This window comes from Dermochelys coriacea, chromosome 3 (genome assembly GCF_009764565.3).
Source record: "Dermochelys coriacea isolate rDerCor1 chromosome 3, rDerCor1.pri.v4, whole genome shotgun sequence".
In the NCBI taxonomy this organism is placed as follows: Eukaryota; Metazoa; Chordata; order Testudines; family Dermochelyidae; genus Dermochelys; species Dermochelys coriacea.
The window spans coordinates 140,894,106-140,909,289 of record NC_050070.1 but is presented as its reverse complement, the minus strand read 5'-3'; the positions used below and the strand labels follow the sequence as shown (position 1 = coordinate 140,909,289).

Sequence of the window (15,184 nt, the reverse complement as noted above, 5' to 3'; positions counted from 1 at the left end):
CACAGTATTCTAGGTGAGGTCTCACCAGTGCCTTGTATAATGGTACTAAAACCTCCTTATCCCTACTGGAAATGCCTCTCCTGATGCATCCCAAAACCGCATTAGCTTTTTTCACAGCCATATCACATTGGCAGCTCATAGTCATCCTATGATCAACCAATACTCCAAGGTCCTTCTCCTCTTCTGTTACTTCTAATTGATGTGTCCCCACCTTATAACGAAAATTCTTGTTATTAATCCCTAAATGCATAACCTTACACTTCTCACTATTAAATTTCATCCTATTACTATTACTGCAGTTTACAAGGTCTTCCAGATCCTCCTGTATAATATCCCGATCCTTCTCTGAATTGGCAATACCTCCCAGCTTTGTATCATCTGCAAACTTTATTAGCACACTCCCACTTTTTGTGCCAAGGTCAGTAATAAAAAGATTGGTCTCAAAACCGATCCCTGAGGAACTCCACTGGTAACCTCCCTCCAGCCTGACAGTTCGCCTTTCAGTAGGACCGTTGCAGTCTCCCCTTTAACCAATTCCTTATCCACCTTTTGATGTTCATATTGATCCCCATCTTCTCCAGTTTAACTAATAATTCCCCATGTGGCACGGTATCAAACGCCTTACTGAAATCTAGGTAAATTAGATCCACTGCGTTCCCTTTATCTAAAAAATCTGTTACTTTTTCAAAGAAGGAGATCAGGTTGTTTGGCATGATCTACCTTTTTTAAAACCATGTTGGATTTTGTCCCATTTACCATTGACTTCAATGTCCTTAACTAATTTCTCCTTCAAAATTTTTTCCAGGACCTTGCATGCTACAGATGTCAAACTAACTGGCCTGTAGTTACCCGGATCACTTTTTTTTCCTTTCTTAAAAATAGGAACTATATTAGCAATTCTCCAATCATTCGGTACAACTCCTGAGTTTACAGATTCATTAAAAATTCTTGCTAATGGGCTTGCAATTTCAGGTGCCAATTCCTTTAATATTCTTGGATGAAGGTTATCTGGGCCCCCCGATTTAAGCTGTTTGAGTTTCGCTTCTACCTCAGATATGGTAATATCTACCTCCATATCCTCATTCCCATTTGCCAGCAGAAAATATTGAGGAGAGGGGTGTGGCCTAAATCCATACCCCTCATGGAGACTTAGGCTTTGTCTACACTACCACTTTTATCAGTAAAACTTTTGTCAGTCAACAGTGGGGAAAAAACAACCCCTTGACCAACATAAGTTTCACCAGCAAAATCGCTGGTGTGGACAGCGTTATGTTAGCAGGAGAGGCTCAACCCAAACAGTATGGCAGGAGTTGTAGACCAAGCTGGATGAGCGAGCATCTTGAGAGGTAATTAAGAAGAAGCAGAAAGCATACAGGGAGTGGAAGATGGGAGGGATCAGCAAGGAAAGCTACCTTGTTGAGGTCAGAACATGAAGGGATAAAGTGAGACAGTCTAAAAGTTGAGTAGAGTTGGACTTTGCAAAGGGAATTAAAAGAAATAGTAAAAGGTTCTATAGCCATATAAATAAGAAGAAAACTAAGAAAGAAGAAGTGGGGCCGCTAAACACTGAGGACGGAGTGGAGGTTAAAGATAATCTAGGCATGGCCCAATATCTAAACAAATACTTTGCCTCACTCTTTAATAAGGCTAAAGAAGATCTTGGGGATAATGGTAGCTCCCTGCTCAGCATGCTGGATTTTGTGGATCCAATTCTTAGACACTTAGCTTTCCACATGCATTGTAGAGAAAGCCTAGGGCACCTAACTTGGGCTGTAGATTCCACTGTGTGGAAAGGTGCCCAGAAAAATGTATTGTCACATCCAAGTCCCATGGATCTAGCCCATGGTAATTGTCTAACAGAGTGAAGCATAATAAAACCTTTTCCTACTCCCCAAATAACTCAAAAATGGCCAAATATAATTTTCCCACATGTAGACAAAAATTCACCTTTTGGATGAGCAACGAGGAGATTTAATCTCAGGTGGCAACATTTTTATTTTTAAAGCTATAAACTCTTGCAATCAGCCTTTAAAGGAGAAATGCCTCCTCAGCCCCAAATAGATCATTGCTAATGCAGTGCTTTAACTGATGGTGTACATTGGAGGATTTAGTGTGTGGTACTGAATGCCTTTGAACAACTGACTTGTTTCAATAACAAAGCTCCAGTTACTATTGCTTTTGTGAGAGGAGAGAGCTTCTGCGAACAATAGCCAGGATTTCAAAGAGTTAATGAGTTATCTGCTTCACTTGAAGTACACATTACATTTTCAAGCCATCTATGTTTGTCCTGCTGGGTTCACACTTTCCAGCCCTGCCTGTGATGCTACACATAGTAACCTAATACAAGTTTTGTCCAATTCAGCCAGACTGGCTGAAAATATTTTAGTAATTTGGCATTAAGATACTACCTTGATGGCTGATCTCAGGAAGAGCCCACAATTTGCATGTGATAAGAGGCCAGGTTATTTTACCTTAAGTAACATAACTATGCAAGGAAACGAAAAGCAAAACAAAATTACCTGGCATTCAGACCTTGTCATTTGGAAAGATAAAATATCCATTTGCTTTTCTTCATGAAATCATCTTTACGATAGCACTTGTGTTCACATAATGGGATGTGCAGACCTTAGAAGCATTAAACGGAGTTAACACAGGATATCACTATGTATGTTGATAAATGCACTGTCTTGGGCCAAGGTCAGTTAGAGTCATTGTGGCTGTTTTCCCATTCAGCTCCTCCTTTGTTGTACAAAGTAAAACCCAAGCCTGGTTTTTGGTTTTTTTGGGTGGGATGGGGGAGAGGGTGTTTTGTTTTTTTTAACCCAAAAGCTCAAAACAGTTCCATCAGCCTATGGATTTCAAGGATGCAGCTTCCCCTCCCTTGTAGGTGGTGAAGTAGAGACAGTATGGTACAGACACAAGTTGCTCAGTATCAACTCTGTTTCCAACAGGATAGACTGTCTCAGCATCAAACCCTCCTTTATTCTTTTGGCCTGGGAGTACCCCCATCTCAATGATCTCATCGCAAAATGACCTTGTCTGCCCCTCAAAGATTGCTGAAACTTTGCTGAAACCATCCTCTCTGCTTCCTTTCCATTTGAGGTTGAGAAGGAATTCTCTAGTGGATTCCTCTTCAGAATATCTTAGACCAGTTCAGAACCAAATCATGGTTCTCTGGCCATAGTGTGAATTGTTCCCTTCCCCCCCCCATAGGATGTATCACTCGAACCATGCCTCTCAATCCTTTTACTACATGTGTACCTCCCCAGTTAATGTTACTTGACCACTTTCTTGGTCTGAAGAAATTACGGTTTGATTTGATCTGTATCAGGCCTGGCCATAGCTAGTATAACCTCTTGTGTCCTGTATTTGTCCCCGAAGCTATCTACCTAAAGGACTCCTTGACAGAACCAAAGATATTGGATACTGCTTTATTATCTTTTATTATTGCCATATTGAAGTATTAGAGAGACATGGTGGGTGAGGTAATATCTTTTATTTGACCAACTTCTTTCTCAGACATGTGTGGCTCAAAAGTTTGTCTCTGTCATCGCTCTTTGATCCAATAAAAGATATTACTTCACCCACCCTGTCTCTTTCATATCCTGGGACCGACACAGCTACAACAACAGTTCATACTATAATGAAGTATGGCAGATAATTTCTAGAACCTTGCTCGGTACAAATATTGCTGAAGTATCTGCTATCGCTGGTCAGGCTTCAGGTATCATCTTTAAAGGTTTATCTGGCAGCTAATTGCAAGATCCTTTACAGTGCAGAGTACTTTATGATCATTGTTTGAATCGTTTAAATATTTTCTTCATCTGTATGTTCTGGTGAAATCTATTGTGACTTCTAGGGATCTTAATCTGGCTGTTAGCTCTGAGGTGGCACCCAGCATTCTCTCTACCAGGTGCTTGGCTGACTGGTGCTTGCCCACATGCTCAGGGTCTAAGTCAGGGATCTCAAACTGAAATCACCATGAGGGTCACATGAGGACTTGTACATTGGACTGAGGGCTGCATCACTGACACCTTTTCATATAAAGGTACAAAAGCCCCCCTTCCCCGCCTGGTGTCCCCGGCCCCCCCCACTCCACCCTTTCCATGAGGCTCCGCCTCTTCCCACCCCTTCCCCACTCCCATTCCAACCCCTTCCCCAAAGTCCCCACCCTAATTCCACCACCTCCCTGCCCCTACTCCAACCCCTTCCCCAAATCCCTGCCCCTGCCCTGCCTCTTCTCCGCCTCCTTCCCTGAGCGCATGGCTCCCTGCTCCTTCCCCCTCCCTACTGGAAAACGCTAAGCACTGCCAAACAGCTGTTTGGCGGTGGGAAGCACCTGGAGGTAGGCAGAGGAGTGGGGACACTGCGCACTGGGGGGGCGGCTGGTGAGGGAAGCTTAGCGGCCACAGAAAATAACAGTGGGGGGTGGAGGGGGTGCGCAGGAAGCTTGGCAGGCCACGGCAAAGAACTCCACGGGCCATGTGTTTGAGACCCCTGGTCTAACTGACGGCCATATGTGGGGTTGGGAAGGAATTTCCCTCCGGAACAGATTGGCAGTGAACTTGGAGTGGGGGGGAGGGGTTGCCTTCTTCTGCAGTGTGTGGGTGAGGGTCACTTGTCATGATTATCTGACTGTATCTCACTTATTTCCTTGTCATTGTGGGAGCCTCCAGCATTGTGCACCTCTGTCCCTCCTATTTTCTCCCTGTAATAGTCTCCTGAGGGCTGTACTACTTTGGTCTAATTTCGGTTGTTGGGGTTTAGTGCGCGGGTGTCTGGTGGTGCTGGTGACCCATTCTGTCCTTAAACTCTGACTTGATGACTCTACAGAGACTGATTCCATTTGTAACCCTATGGAGGGATGGTTCTTTGTATGAATGCAGCACACATATAAACACTACAGAGCAGCAACCTTAGTTCAAATGAACTGTTTTGCTCCCTGATTCGCTTTTCTTCTTTCCATGAAAGTATTCATGGCCATCCACTTATCACTGGGGGTACATCCAGGTGTACCTGATACTGTATATTCAGAAGTGAGTGCAGTTTTTTGGTGTGATGTACCATGTTGAGTAGAAGCTACGTGGGTAATTTTGGCTCAAGTCACGCAGTATATACAGTAAACAAATTCAGCACAAAAAAACTTTCATTTTTTTTATGAAACACAAAGAAAGACATACATCTGTGACCAAGAACATTTTGCAGCTTTGAGGGGGAACAAAATAGAAAAATTCTTGGCAGTGTGTGCTAAAAATAGCTATTGCCTCTCATCCAAAGCTACATATTTATTGAAGCCAAGTCTATCTATTTGAGCATGTGTTCTTGCGGTTTTAATGTACTAGAGATATTTACATTACAGTTTGCATAATAAATTTTGCAGTATTTGTTACCCTAACAAAAAGATTTCCATGAAAGTGGTTTTAACTGCTCTAGATACAATATTTTACATCCAGACTAATGTAAAATGAGCTCCCTTCTCTATGGGACTGATCCAAAACTAATTAATGTCAGTAGAAAAATGCCCATTGATTTCAGTGGGCTTTGGATCATGTTCTATAAATTCTTCATGGGAGCCATATATTTTGCTAGTTTACAAGTAAAAAGGGTTCTTTTTCTAGATTCTAGATCTGAATTTCGAGAGTCAAACTGGCTTCTCCCCTTCTCAGGGTCATCACAAGGAATAAAGATTCTGCAGGCTAACTTCTGTCCTGAGTTATATGTACCTCTGCAAGGTCATTGACAATATTATTAATGAGTAGCTGTAAATGAGAGCTGTAAATAGAACGCATTTGTGGTACTTCCATAAAACTCACCCTTTCAGACATTTTCCCTTATTGTAAAATTAATGTATTTTTTTCTTGTTGTGTGGAAAGTTTAACCTCTGCAAATTACAGACTTAATCTTAAGAAGTTACTGAGATGGCACATTGCCTGTTATAAACTATGACATATATAAGATAAAAATATTAATTCAGTTTATTGGCATGCCTGACAAACTGACTTAAGGCTGACTTCAAATTCTATTGCCCCTTGATGAATAAGGAAATGAGAGTTAAACAAACTGAAGCCAGTTAAACTGGCTACCAAGGCATATGTGGTATCTAGAACAACAGTTTGGGTATAAAATAAAGTGTAGTTTTATAAAAATTCAACAATCTCCTATAAACCAAAGTTAGTTGTTGTATAAGACTAGCTCATTCTCAGTTTAAAATAGGGGGTGGGTTGTAATTTTTCTGTTTTTTCTTCTGCAAAGTTGTAGAGAGGAACACTCATTAACCTGATTATCTTTTTTTTGACTGCAGAAATTTTTTGATCTTGAAGAGGAGAATGCTTGCTTTCTCAAAGAACAGAAGAATACGTCCCTTCCCAAATTAAATCGGAATAAATATATGGTGACCGATGGAGCTGCTTATATAGGTAAGTAATCCCACATCCCAGTCAGTTCTGATTAGTACCTTATAGCTTTGGAGCCCAAAGTCTGAAATAACAATTGATTGTAAGCAGGGTATTAAGTAGCTAAAAACCCCATTCAGTGTCTTTAAAGTTGGACATTAAGTGGAAAATTCCTATTTTCAATACAAAGCTGTTTGTCAATGCTGGAGTAGAGGAGTTGAATTCCTTCCTTCCCATGGATTGTTTCCCAAGGGAAGTGGTTGTTTTTTGAATTAATAAGAGTAGACTGAAAAACTATAGACTATTGTCAACTATAGACTATAGTCAACTATAGAATATACTTCATGGAACAGTCCTGCATTGGTTTAGGAATAGATTGGGTGATCTAATAGATTGTGTCAATCTCTAATTTCTGTGAAGACTGACAAGCCTCACAATTTGCCATGTCATTACTATGTTTTGGGTATCTTCAAAAGACAAGTTGCCACTCTACTCATCCTTTGCAATTTACCCCAGGGACACAGCCTGCATACTGTAGTGCTTGATTTCAGAATACCTGCATTGTACTGTATATGTTTTGGTTCATAATCTGAAGGCATTGTCCATCTGGTAAGTGCATATTTAAACAATGTCTGTATACAGCTAAGTGTAAATGTTCATTTTGAATAAAATATTTATTAAATGAAGTAGTAAAATTACCCTTTGGAAACCTGAAGCAAAAGCAAGCAGTATAATCTATTTAGAATGGAAATTTTCATTCTTGGATTTATTAAGTCTCATGAGTAAAAATCTATTACTTTTTAATTCATAGGCAGTTTCCTCACTGCCTAAAAAATGCAGAGCACAGCTCAAGTAGCTGAGCTGAGAAAGGGGTAGATCAGTGAAATTTCTTTCTCATTCAGGCAATTAGTAGTTGACTCATCTCCTGAAACTCAACATCAACTGATTTGGCCTAGCTTGACATCCAAAATCCTGCCTGGGCCAGACTTGATGCAGGGCCTAGCCTGTTAAGTCCCGTCTGAAGGATACACATCTCTCAGTCATAAATACATACAAATTGCCATACCCAAACCAAGCAGTGGTCCATCTAGTCTAGTATCCTATGGACTCTGACAGTGGCCAATACCAGATGCTCATACTTCAGAGGAAGGATCGGAAAACCCCACAATAGACATTCATGGAATAATATGCTCCTTTGGGCAAGTTTCTTCCTAATACCCATTCAATCATGATGGTTTATATCCTTTATAAAACACTTGGGTTATTTCCTTTTATTTTTAAAATCTTTACTCTTATAATTCCAGCTATTCTCATTATCATATAAGCATCCACTCTTTTTTGAATTCTGCTAAGCTTTTGGCCTCAGTAACATTATCTTGTGATAATGATTTCCACAGACTACTTCTGTATTTTGTGGAAAAAAGTGTATCCTTTTAGTAGTTGTCTGACTTTCAGTTTAATTGACTGTCCCCTTGTTCTTGTATTATAAGTAAGGGTGAATAGAGTAGCCTGATCTGCCATCCTATACCTCTTTCCAGAGCTCATTCCTTTCTGTTTGGGTGAGTGTAAACATTACCATTTTCCCTATTTCCATTTACCTTTTTGTACAAAAGGCGTGGGATTAGGCATAGCTGCTGTGGACCTGTCGATTTGCCAAGGATGATTAAACTAAATTAAATGATTACATTTTTTCAATTCAAGGATTTATGTGTATATACAGCACTCAGGGTCCTTTTGGCAATGGGTTCTCAATTTACGTTATTTAAAATTAAATGAATACGCAAAGATCAGTGTCCCCTGTCTGGAGCTGGAATAAATTATTTTGACTTTTTCACAAAGGTCATTTGGTTTTTCTCCATGTGTTGGCATTATCAGAGATATGTGGAAAGCAAGATGAGGTTATTTCTACATATAGTTGTTTCCAAAAGTGCGTTGTGTACTGCTAGTCAGGGTATAGTCCCTTCAAAGGCAAAATGTACAATATCCATCCTCTTTTCCTCTCACATGGAGGACCCTACTTGCGGCAGAACTGGTTCAATTCCACTGGGCAGGGTAAGGTAGGAATTGGGGTGTCCAGCCCCTGTCTGCAGCAGAGATCCTATCACTGTGGGCACTCTCTGTGCGAAGCCACCGCACCAGGGATTTGGGGTTGTAATGAGACATCCAGCAACCATTCCCCTCACACAGACGAGGAGTGCAGACATTGTGATGGCTCCTCGGCTCCACCTCTTTGATGAAGCTGTAGCCCCTGAAGAACTCCTGAGCATAAACTCATTTTCTTGGACTGTATACTGAATTGAAGATTCGGGCCAGTGTGTAGCGTGCCTTCTTTAAAATTGTCACAGTTACAAGACCATAGCTGAGGGTCAAAAGAACTAATGCTGTATTGTAAACATTTCATCATAAATTCTTTGTCATGTGAAATGTCCTGTATTCTGTCACTGTACCTTCACCCTCTCCCCTCACATTTGTAATGTCACTAAATCCTGTTGCTTTCTGTATAAGATCAGCAAAATACACCCATTGTTCTCATTACCAAAGCCCTCTCCAGATCCTTATTATGTCTCACCTCGAGTACTGCAGCCGCTTTCTCTCTGGCCTCTTGCACACCTTTCTTACCTTCTTCAAACTATCCAAAATGATATCCCCTAAATCATCACTCTTTTCTGCATCTCTGACCATGTCCAATTGCTCTTCAGATCCCTAGATCAAATTTCAGCTCCGTGCATTGAAGGTCCTACACAACACGGCTCCGTCTTCTACCACTCTCCGTCTCTACCACCACTCAGTGGTGTTTCTTTCTACTGTCTTCACCCACTCCACTCTTCTCAAGCCACCCAACTAACTACACCATTGCATCCATTTGCAGTTACAACTGATAGGATTTAGAAAAAAACAAGAATCAAAAGTGTGTCAGGGATATAAACCTTCATGCTTCAGGGCATGAGCCATCCTCTAACTGAAGGATTAAGAAGAAACTTCCTTTATGGGCAAGTTATTCTATAATTGCCCACTTCAAAATTCTTGCATCTTTCTCTGACGTATCTCGTACTGGCCATTATCAGAGAAAAGATACTTGTCTGGATTCTAGCTAGATCACTGATGTAATCTAGTATAGCAACTCCTAAATTCCTATATCCTTCTCTGCACCTCCTCCTCTGCTGCTCCACACACCTGGAACTTCCTCCCCGACCCAATCCAAAATCCTTCCATCCTTCCTGAAAACACACTTCTTCACTCCATCCAACCCCACTCCCTTAGCATGTAGAAAATGATAAAACAAAACAAAATATACAGAAATAATGAACCAAGATGCATGTTTAACATCCTTCAGCTACATTGCTTTTCAAGAGTTCGCCTTCCCCTCATCCTCCTCTTCTGTCTGTTGTCTTCTTAGATTTTAAGCTATTCTGATATGGACACTCTCTTGCTACCTATCTGTAAAGAACCTAGCCCATACTTGGTTCTACACTGAGAATGAATAATAATATAATGGTTTTCAAATAATATAGATAGTAAACCATGGTGATAAAAATCAAATCTTACTTGAACCAATTAACAGCACATAATCACAGAGATGATCATGCTGCTTACATTCTTACATTGACTATAAACAAATGAAGGTTGATTGTGCAGTTAAGGATTAGATGTACTGGCATAGTTTGACATTAATTTACCCCAAATTTAGACATAGCATATGTGCAGTCACACACAGTAAAGATAAATGCTAATCACTGACTTTTCTATGCAATGAAAGGATTTTTTAAGCACAGCAGTAGCAGAAAGCGTGCCAAACAATCAGTGGGGCCACGGATGATTGAGTTGCTGAAGGAGCTCTCAAGGAACACAAGGCCATTGCAGAGAAGCTAAATTAATTCTTTGCATTGGTCTTCACTGCGGAGGATGTGAGGGAGATTCCCACACCTGAGACATCCTTTTCAGGTGACAAATCTGAGGATCTGTCCCAGATTGAGGTGTCAGTAGAGGAGGTTTTGGAACAAATTGATAAATTAAACAGTAATAAGTCACCAGGACCAGGTGGTATTCACTCAAGTGTTCTGAAGGAACTCAAATATGAAATCGCAGAACTACTAAGTGCGGTATGTAACCTATCACTTAAATCAGCTTCTATACCAGATAACTGCGGGATAGCTAGTGTAAGGTGAATTTATTAAAAAGACTCCAGGTGCAATCCTGGCAATTCCAGGCCGATAAGCCTAACTTCAGTACCAGGCAAATTGGTTGACACTATTGTAAAGAACATAATTATCAGACACATAGATAAACATGATTTCTTGGAGAAGAGCCAACATAGCTTTTGTAAAGAGAAATCATGCCTCACAAATGCATCACAATTCTTTGAGGGGATCAACAAACATGTGGACAAGGGTGCTCCAGTGAATATAGTGTACTTGGACTTTCAGGAAGCCTTTGCAAGGTTCCTCACAAAAGGCTCTTAACAAAGTAAGCTGTCATGGGATAAGAGGATCATGGATCAGTAACTGGTTAAAAGACAAGAAACAAAGGATAGGAATAAATGGTCAGTTGTCAGAATGGAGGGAGGTAAATAGTGGTGTCCCTCCAGCAATCTGTTTTGGGATCAATGCTGTTCAACATATTCATAAATGATCTGGAAAAAAGGGGTAAACAGTGATGTGGCAAAGTTTGCAGCTGATACAAAATAATTCAAGATAATTAAATCCAAAGCAGGTAAGTAACTCTTAACTGGAAAACAGAGGACTAAAGGTGGATTGATAAAGGTCCATAAAATCATGAGTGGTGTTGAGAACGTGAATAAGGAAGTGTTGGTTTTGTGAGATCCCATTGTAACTCTTGGCAGTCTGCTTTGGAATTCCTAACTATCCAGTTAAACACTGGAACAAATTGCCTAGATTGTGGAATCTCTGTCAGAGGAGAGGGACTTCAGTCTTGAGAACAGTGAAATACCTGTTTTGGCTTTCAGACTGAGCAAAGGTAACAAAAATGCGAAAAGGAATTGCAGTATACTTTAGATAAGTAATTTTTTCCTGAGCTGTCATAGAAAATACATATATTCCTGTAATTGTTCTAGAGGGTGAGGGTGGGAAGAAATACTGCATTCTGTTGGATTACCCTTGAGAAATTGGCTTTTTTATGTTGCAGTCTCATTATATATTCTTTTCTTTTATTTATAGGTAATTTTGACTGGGTGGGAAATGATTTTACTCAAAATGCTGGAGCTGGCCTCGTTATCAACCAAGCAGACGTGGGGAACAACACAAGCATCATTAAGCAACTTAAAGCTGTGTTTGAAAGGGACTGGTATTCACACTATGCCAAAAGTTTGCAACCAACAAAAATCCCAAACTGCTTAAACCACAAACTTAACAAAGCAGTGGCAAATAAGACTGTCATGAATTAAAAAGACTATTTTACTGTATGATGTATGAAGAAATACATCGGGGCCGCTGTAACCCTATTTCATATTTACAGATAAGAGACTACAAAAGGCAAAAAATCTTTTTGTTTGGGTTTTTTTGTTTTTTTTTTCTAGGAAAAAGCACACTTATATAAAATGTTCTCTAAACTATATTCTCTATGTTGAATTATTTATGACTTTTAAATTTGTTACTTCTTATATTGAATATCATTTATGCTTCGACATTGATTTTTCACATTTGAATTTAAGCATACTTTGATTCCTCTCCTTCAGTTTTAGAACTTTTCATACCTCCCATCCTGGTTAGGCAGAACCTTGAGGCAGAACTGAAAGCTGAGCTATGAAATGTCATTCTAAGATCAGCTGCTACTGATACATAATGGAGGACAGACTTCCCCCATAGCAAAAGATACTAGTTTGAGCAAGTATTCTCCCATGTAAATCGTTCCCTCCAAGTATATGGCCATCCAAGCAGATTTTGATAGTTTTGAACAGATAGTTTGATATCAATATCTAATTACATTTTCACACCATTCTCAAAATGTATTAAAGCTAGCTGTCAGCTTCCTTGTCATCTCCTAATAATACCATACGTTTTCTTTTGTCCAGACAACTTTCACTATAACCTCTTCCGCCAAACCTCTTACCTAACACATTTCAAAAATTTTTATTAATTTTAATTCCCTCTACCTTCGATGGTTATTCCTTGTTATACCAATGTCTCTTTAATTTTGAAATTCCTGGATTCTGAGGATGTTTTATTATGAAAATCTATTATAAAGATGAAGGGCTGTCTTTTCTTGTTAGCTGTACAATGTGATCTTCCCAATTTGAAGTATTTCTCAAGAATGAGGCAGCAATTTTGTGTAGCATCATTATTTGAAAAAAAAACCCCCAAACCCTTAAATGCTCCTTTTTGAAAATGGTGAAGGGCTGTGCAAAGCTGTACAATAATTTTAGTGAACATTTTCACAGTTTTTTTCTAGTTGATTTCACCTGGCAAACTTTGTTTTGTTAATTTAAAAACAAAACGAACAAACAAACAAAAAAGTATCCATTTGTGAAACGGTGTTTTTGTGTCAAAATAGGTCATTCAATTTCTTGCATGTTTTTTATAATTATAAAAGAAATTGGGACAGATTCATCTCTGGTGTAACTCCATGACTCACTGACTTCAGCAATTACACCAGCAATGAGTTTCATCCAGTATATTCAAAGTTGAAGATCATTTTTTAAATCAGATCCATTTATTTGCAAAATTTCACTGAAGGACCAAGAGAAGCTCTAGAGGTGAATATCTTTCAATCATGTGTCTTGGGATAAACTTAATATTAAGTCCTTGCATAAAGGCAGAAGAGCCAAAAATTCCAAAGTTTGCAGTTATAGCTTCTGCTAGCAATAGCACATAAAAAGATAAAAATTATTAACCACTGATGTATTTCCCTTCCTTGCATTCTTGATACTAGGAATGCATTGAATTTTTAGTACATTTTATACAGATAATGGAAAATGTCAATGGAGCAAAACTTTGTCAAACAAGAAAGCAAAGGCATTTGTTTTCAAGGCAGGGAGAAAGTGATTTCATGACATTGTTCTGATACCAAATGAATGATACATATGCAGTCATTTTATCTGATAGATTTTTGGAGCAGTAGAGTCACAATTGCGTACTGGTCCATTATGGTATAATGGATTCCCAACTGCTGGAAGAACAAATTTGCGTACTACAGTCATCCAAAAAAGTACAGGTTTTTGTTTTTTTAAAAAAAGTATACTGTGTTTTTATGAACCATCTGATTTAGGAACAGAAGGGTTTATTTTTAAATAACTTTAATCAGTAAATAGTGGTCAGCCGTTCTACAATGGGACTGGCAGGCACAAATTTCATTTGGTATAAAATATATACTAATGATTTTAATATAGTTGTTTCAAATGACAGCAGCTCCAAAGAAGTGCAGAAGGCTTTGGTGTGGTATGTTAGGCAAAAGATAAAGTGCATCCTTGGATTTAAAAAAAGAGGAAACGGAGTTTAAAAGAAATCTTATTCGTTTTTAGAACACATTAAAGAGGATAATAACCAATCATTCTTTCTGGGTTAGAACTATTATAGTTCAAATAGATCAAATGAAGTGGACCAGGTTCTGATCTCAATTACACCAAAGTAAATATGAAGTAACTCCATTAAAGTTAATTTGTACTGGTTCATTTGAGATCAGAACCACTGTTTTCTTTTGCTTTAGCTCTGTAGAGCACCACCACTGCATGGCATGTTTTCAAATGCCTATAGGAATTTGCCTGTAGTAGTTTCTCACAGATCTCACAAACAGGATCCAGAAGATGCACTTTCTCTAACTCCCTTCTAACTGGCATTGGTAACTCTGTCGTATTACAAAGGCTTTTCTAAAGAGATCAGCTTTATTCTTAAAGAATATACACTGTAATTGTTGTTTGCTGTAAACATTTACTAGTGCCTTATTCATGCACAAGGTTTTATTTAACTATTTCTCTTGTGAAACCCTGCTAAGATCTTGTGTTTAATACTGAAGCATAAAAACAGCTTGCTAAAAAAGACAAAAGACCTACATATTGTGAATGTTTAGAATTCAGTACATAGTGCTAGAGTCACAAAAAGACAAAACTGTTGCCAAGAGCTGGGCCCAAAACCTTGTATATGAACACACCTGAACTTTGGCGTGTTTTAAATGCCACCCCAGCTTTGGATCCAATTTTCACAAGTTGACCCATCTTTATTATGAGATGATGCAAATCCCAAATCAAAGTATACCTGATTTTGGGGATATTCAAAATCTGTCTTCCCCAATATCAGACTCCAATCAGAAGCAACAATACTGTGGCAGTTCTTTCAAGCTTGAGGGTGAAATAAATGCAGACGCATACAGAGGCTGATACACAGCTACTTTGCATATTTCTTTGCAATGTTGTTGTAGCCCTGCTGGTCCCAGGATATTAGAGAAATATAAGTTTGGAAATCTTAGAATCCTTCTTTTGAGATTTACCCATTTTCTGCATTCCTAATGTATGCATAACCTCTGTTAATGTCAACAGGAGTTTTGCGTGCATAAAAACTGTGGGAGTTGGCACAAATTGGATTTTCTTGCCAGTTAGCCCTAACTAAGGATGAAATCCAGACTTAAGATTTCTAACTTTTTTGTGACTGTAGTGCATACTTCCTCAAATGAAAGCTGCCTTTTTCAATACAGGTTTCAGAGTAGCAGCTGTGTTAGTCTGTATTCACAAAAAGAAAAGGAGTACTTGTGGCACCTTAGAGACTAACAAATTTATTTGAGCATAAGCTTTTGTGAGCTACAGCTCAGCATCCGATGAAGTGAGCTGTAGCTCATGAAAGCTTATG

At 39.1% G+C, this 15,184-nt stretch overlaps 1 protein-coding gene across 3 annotated transcripts in view; it reads left to right on the top strand.

The window, feature by feature from the left end:
• PLD5 (phospholipase D family member 5) overlaps positions 1-15,184 on the top strand; it is a 271,123-nt gene that overhangs the window by 248,567 nt on the left and 7,372 nt on the right. For all 3 annotated transcript variants that reach the window (XM_038396922.2, XM_043511443.1, XM_043511444.1), the window contains 2 exons: positions 6,302-6,416; positions 11,567-15,032. In XM_038396922.2, coding sequence (XP_038252850.1) covers positions 6,302-6,416; positions 11,567-11,793 — 342 coding nt within the window. In that variant the 3' untranslated portion in view covers positions 11,794-15,032. The remainder of the gene's footprint in view (positions 1-6,301; positions 6,417-11,566; positions 15,033-15,184) is intronic.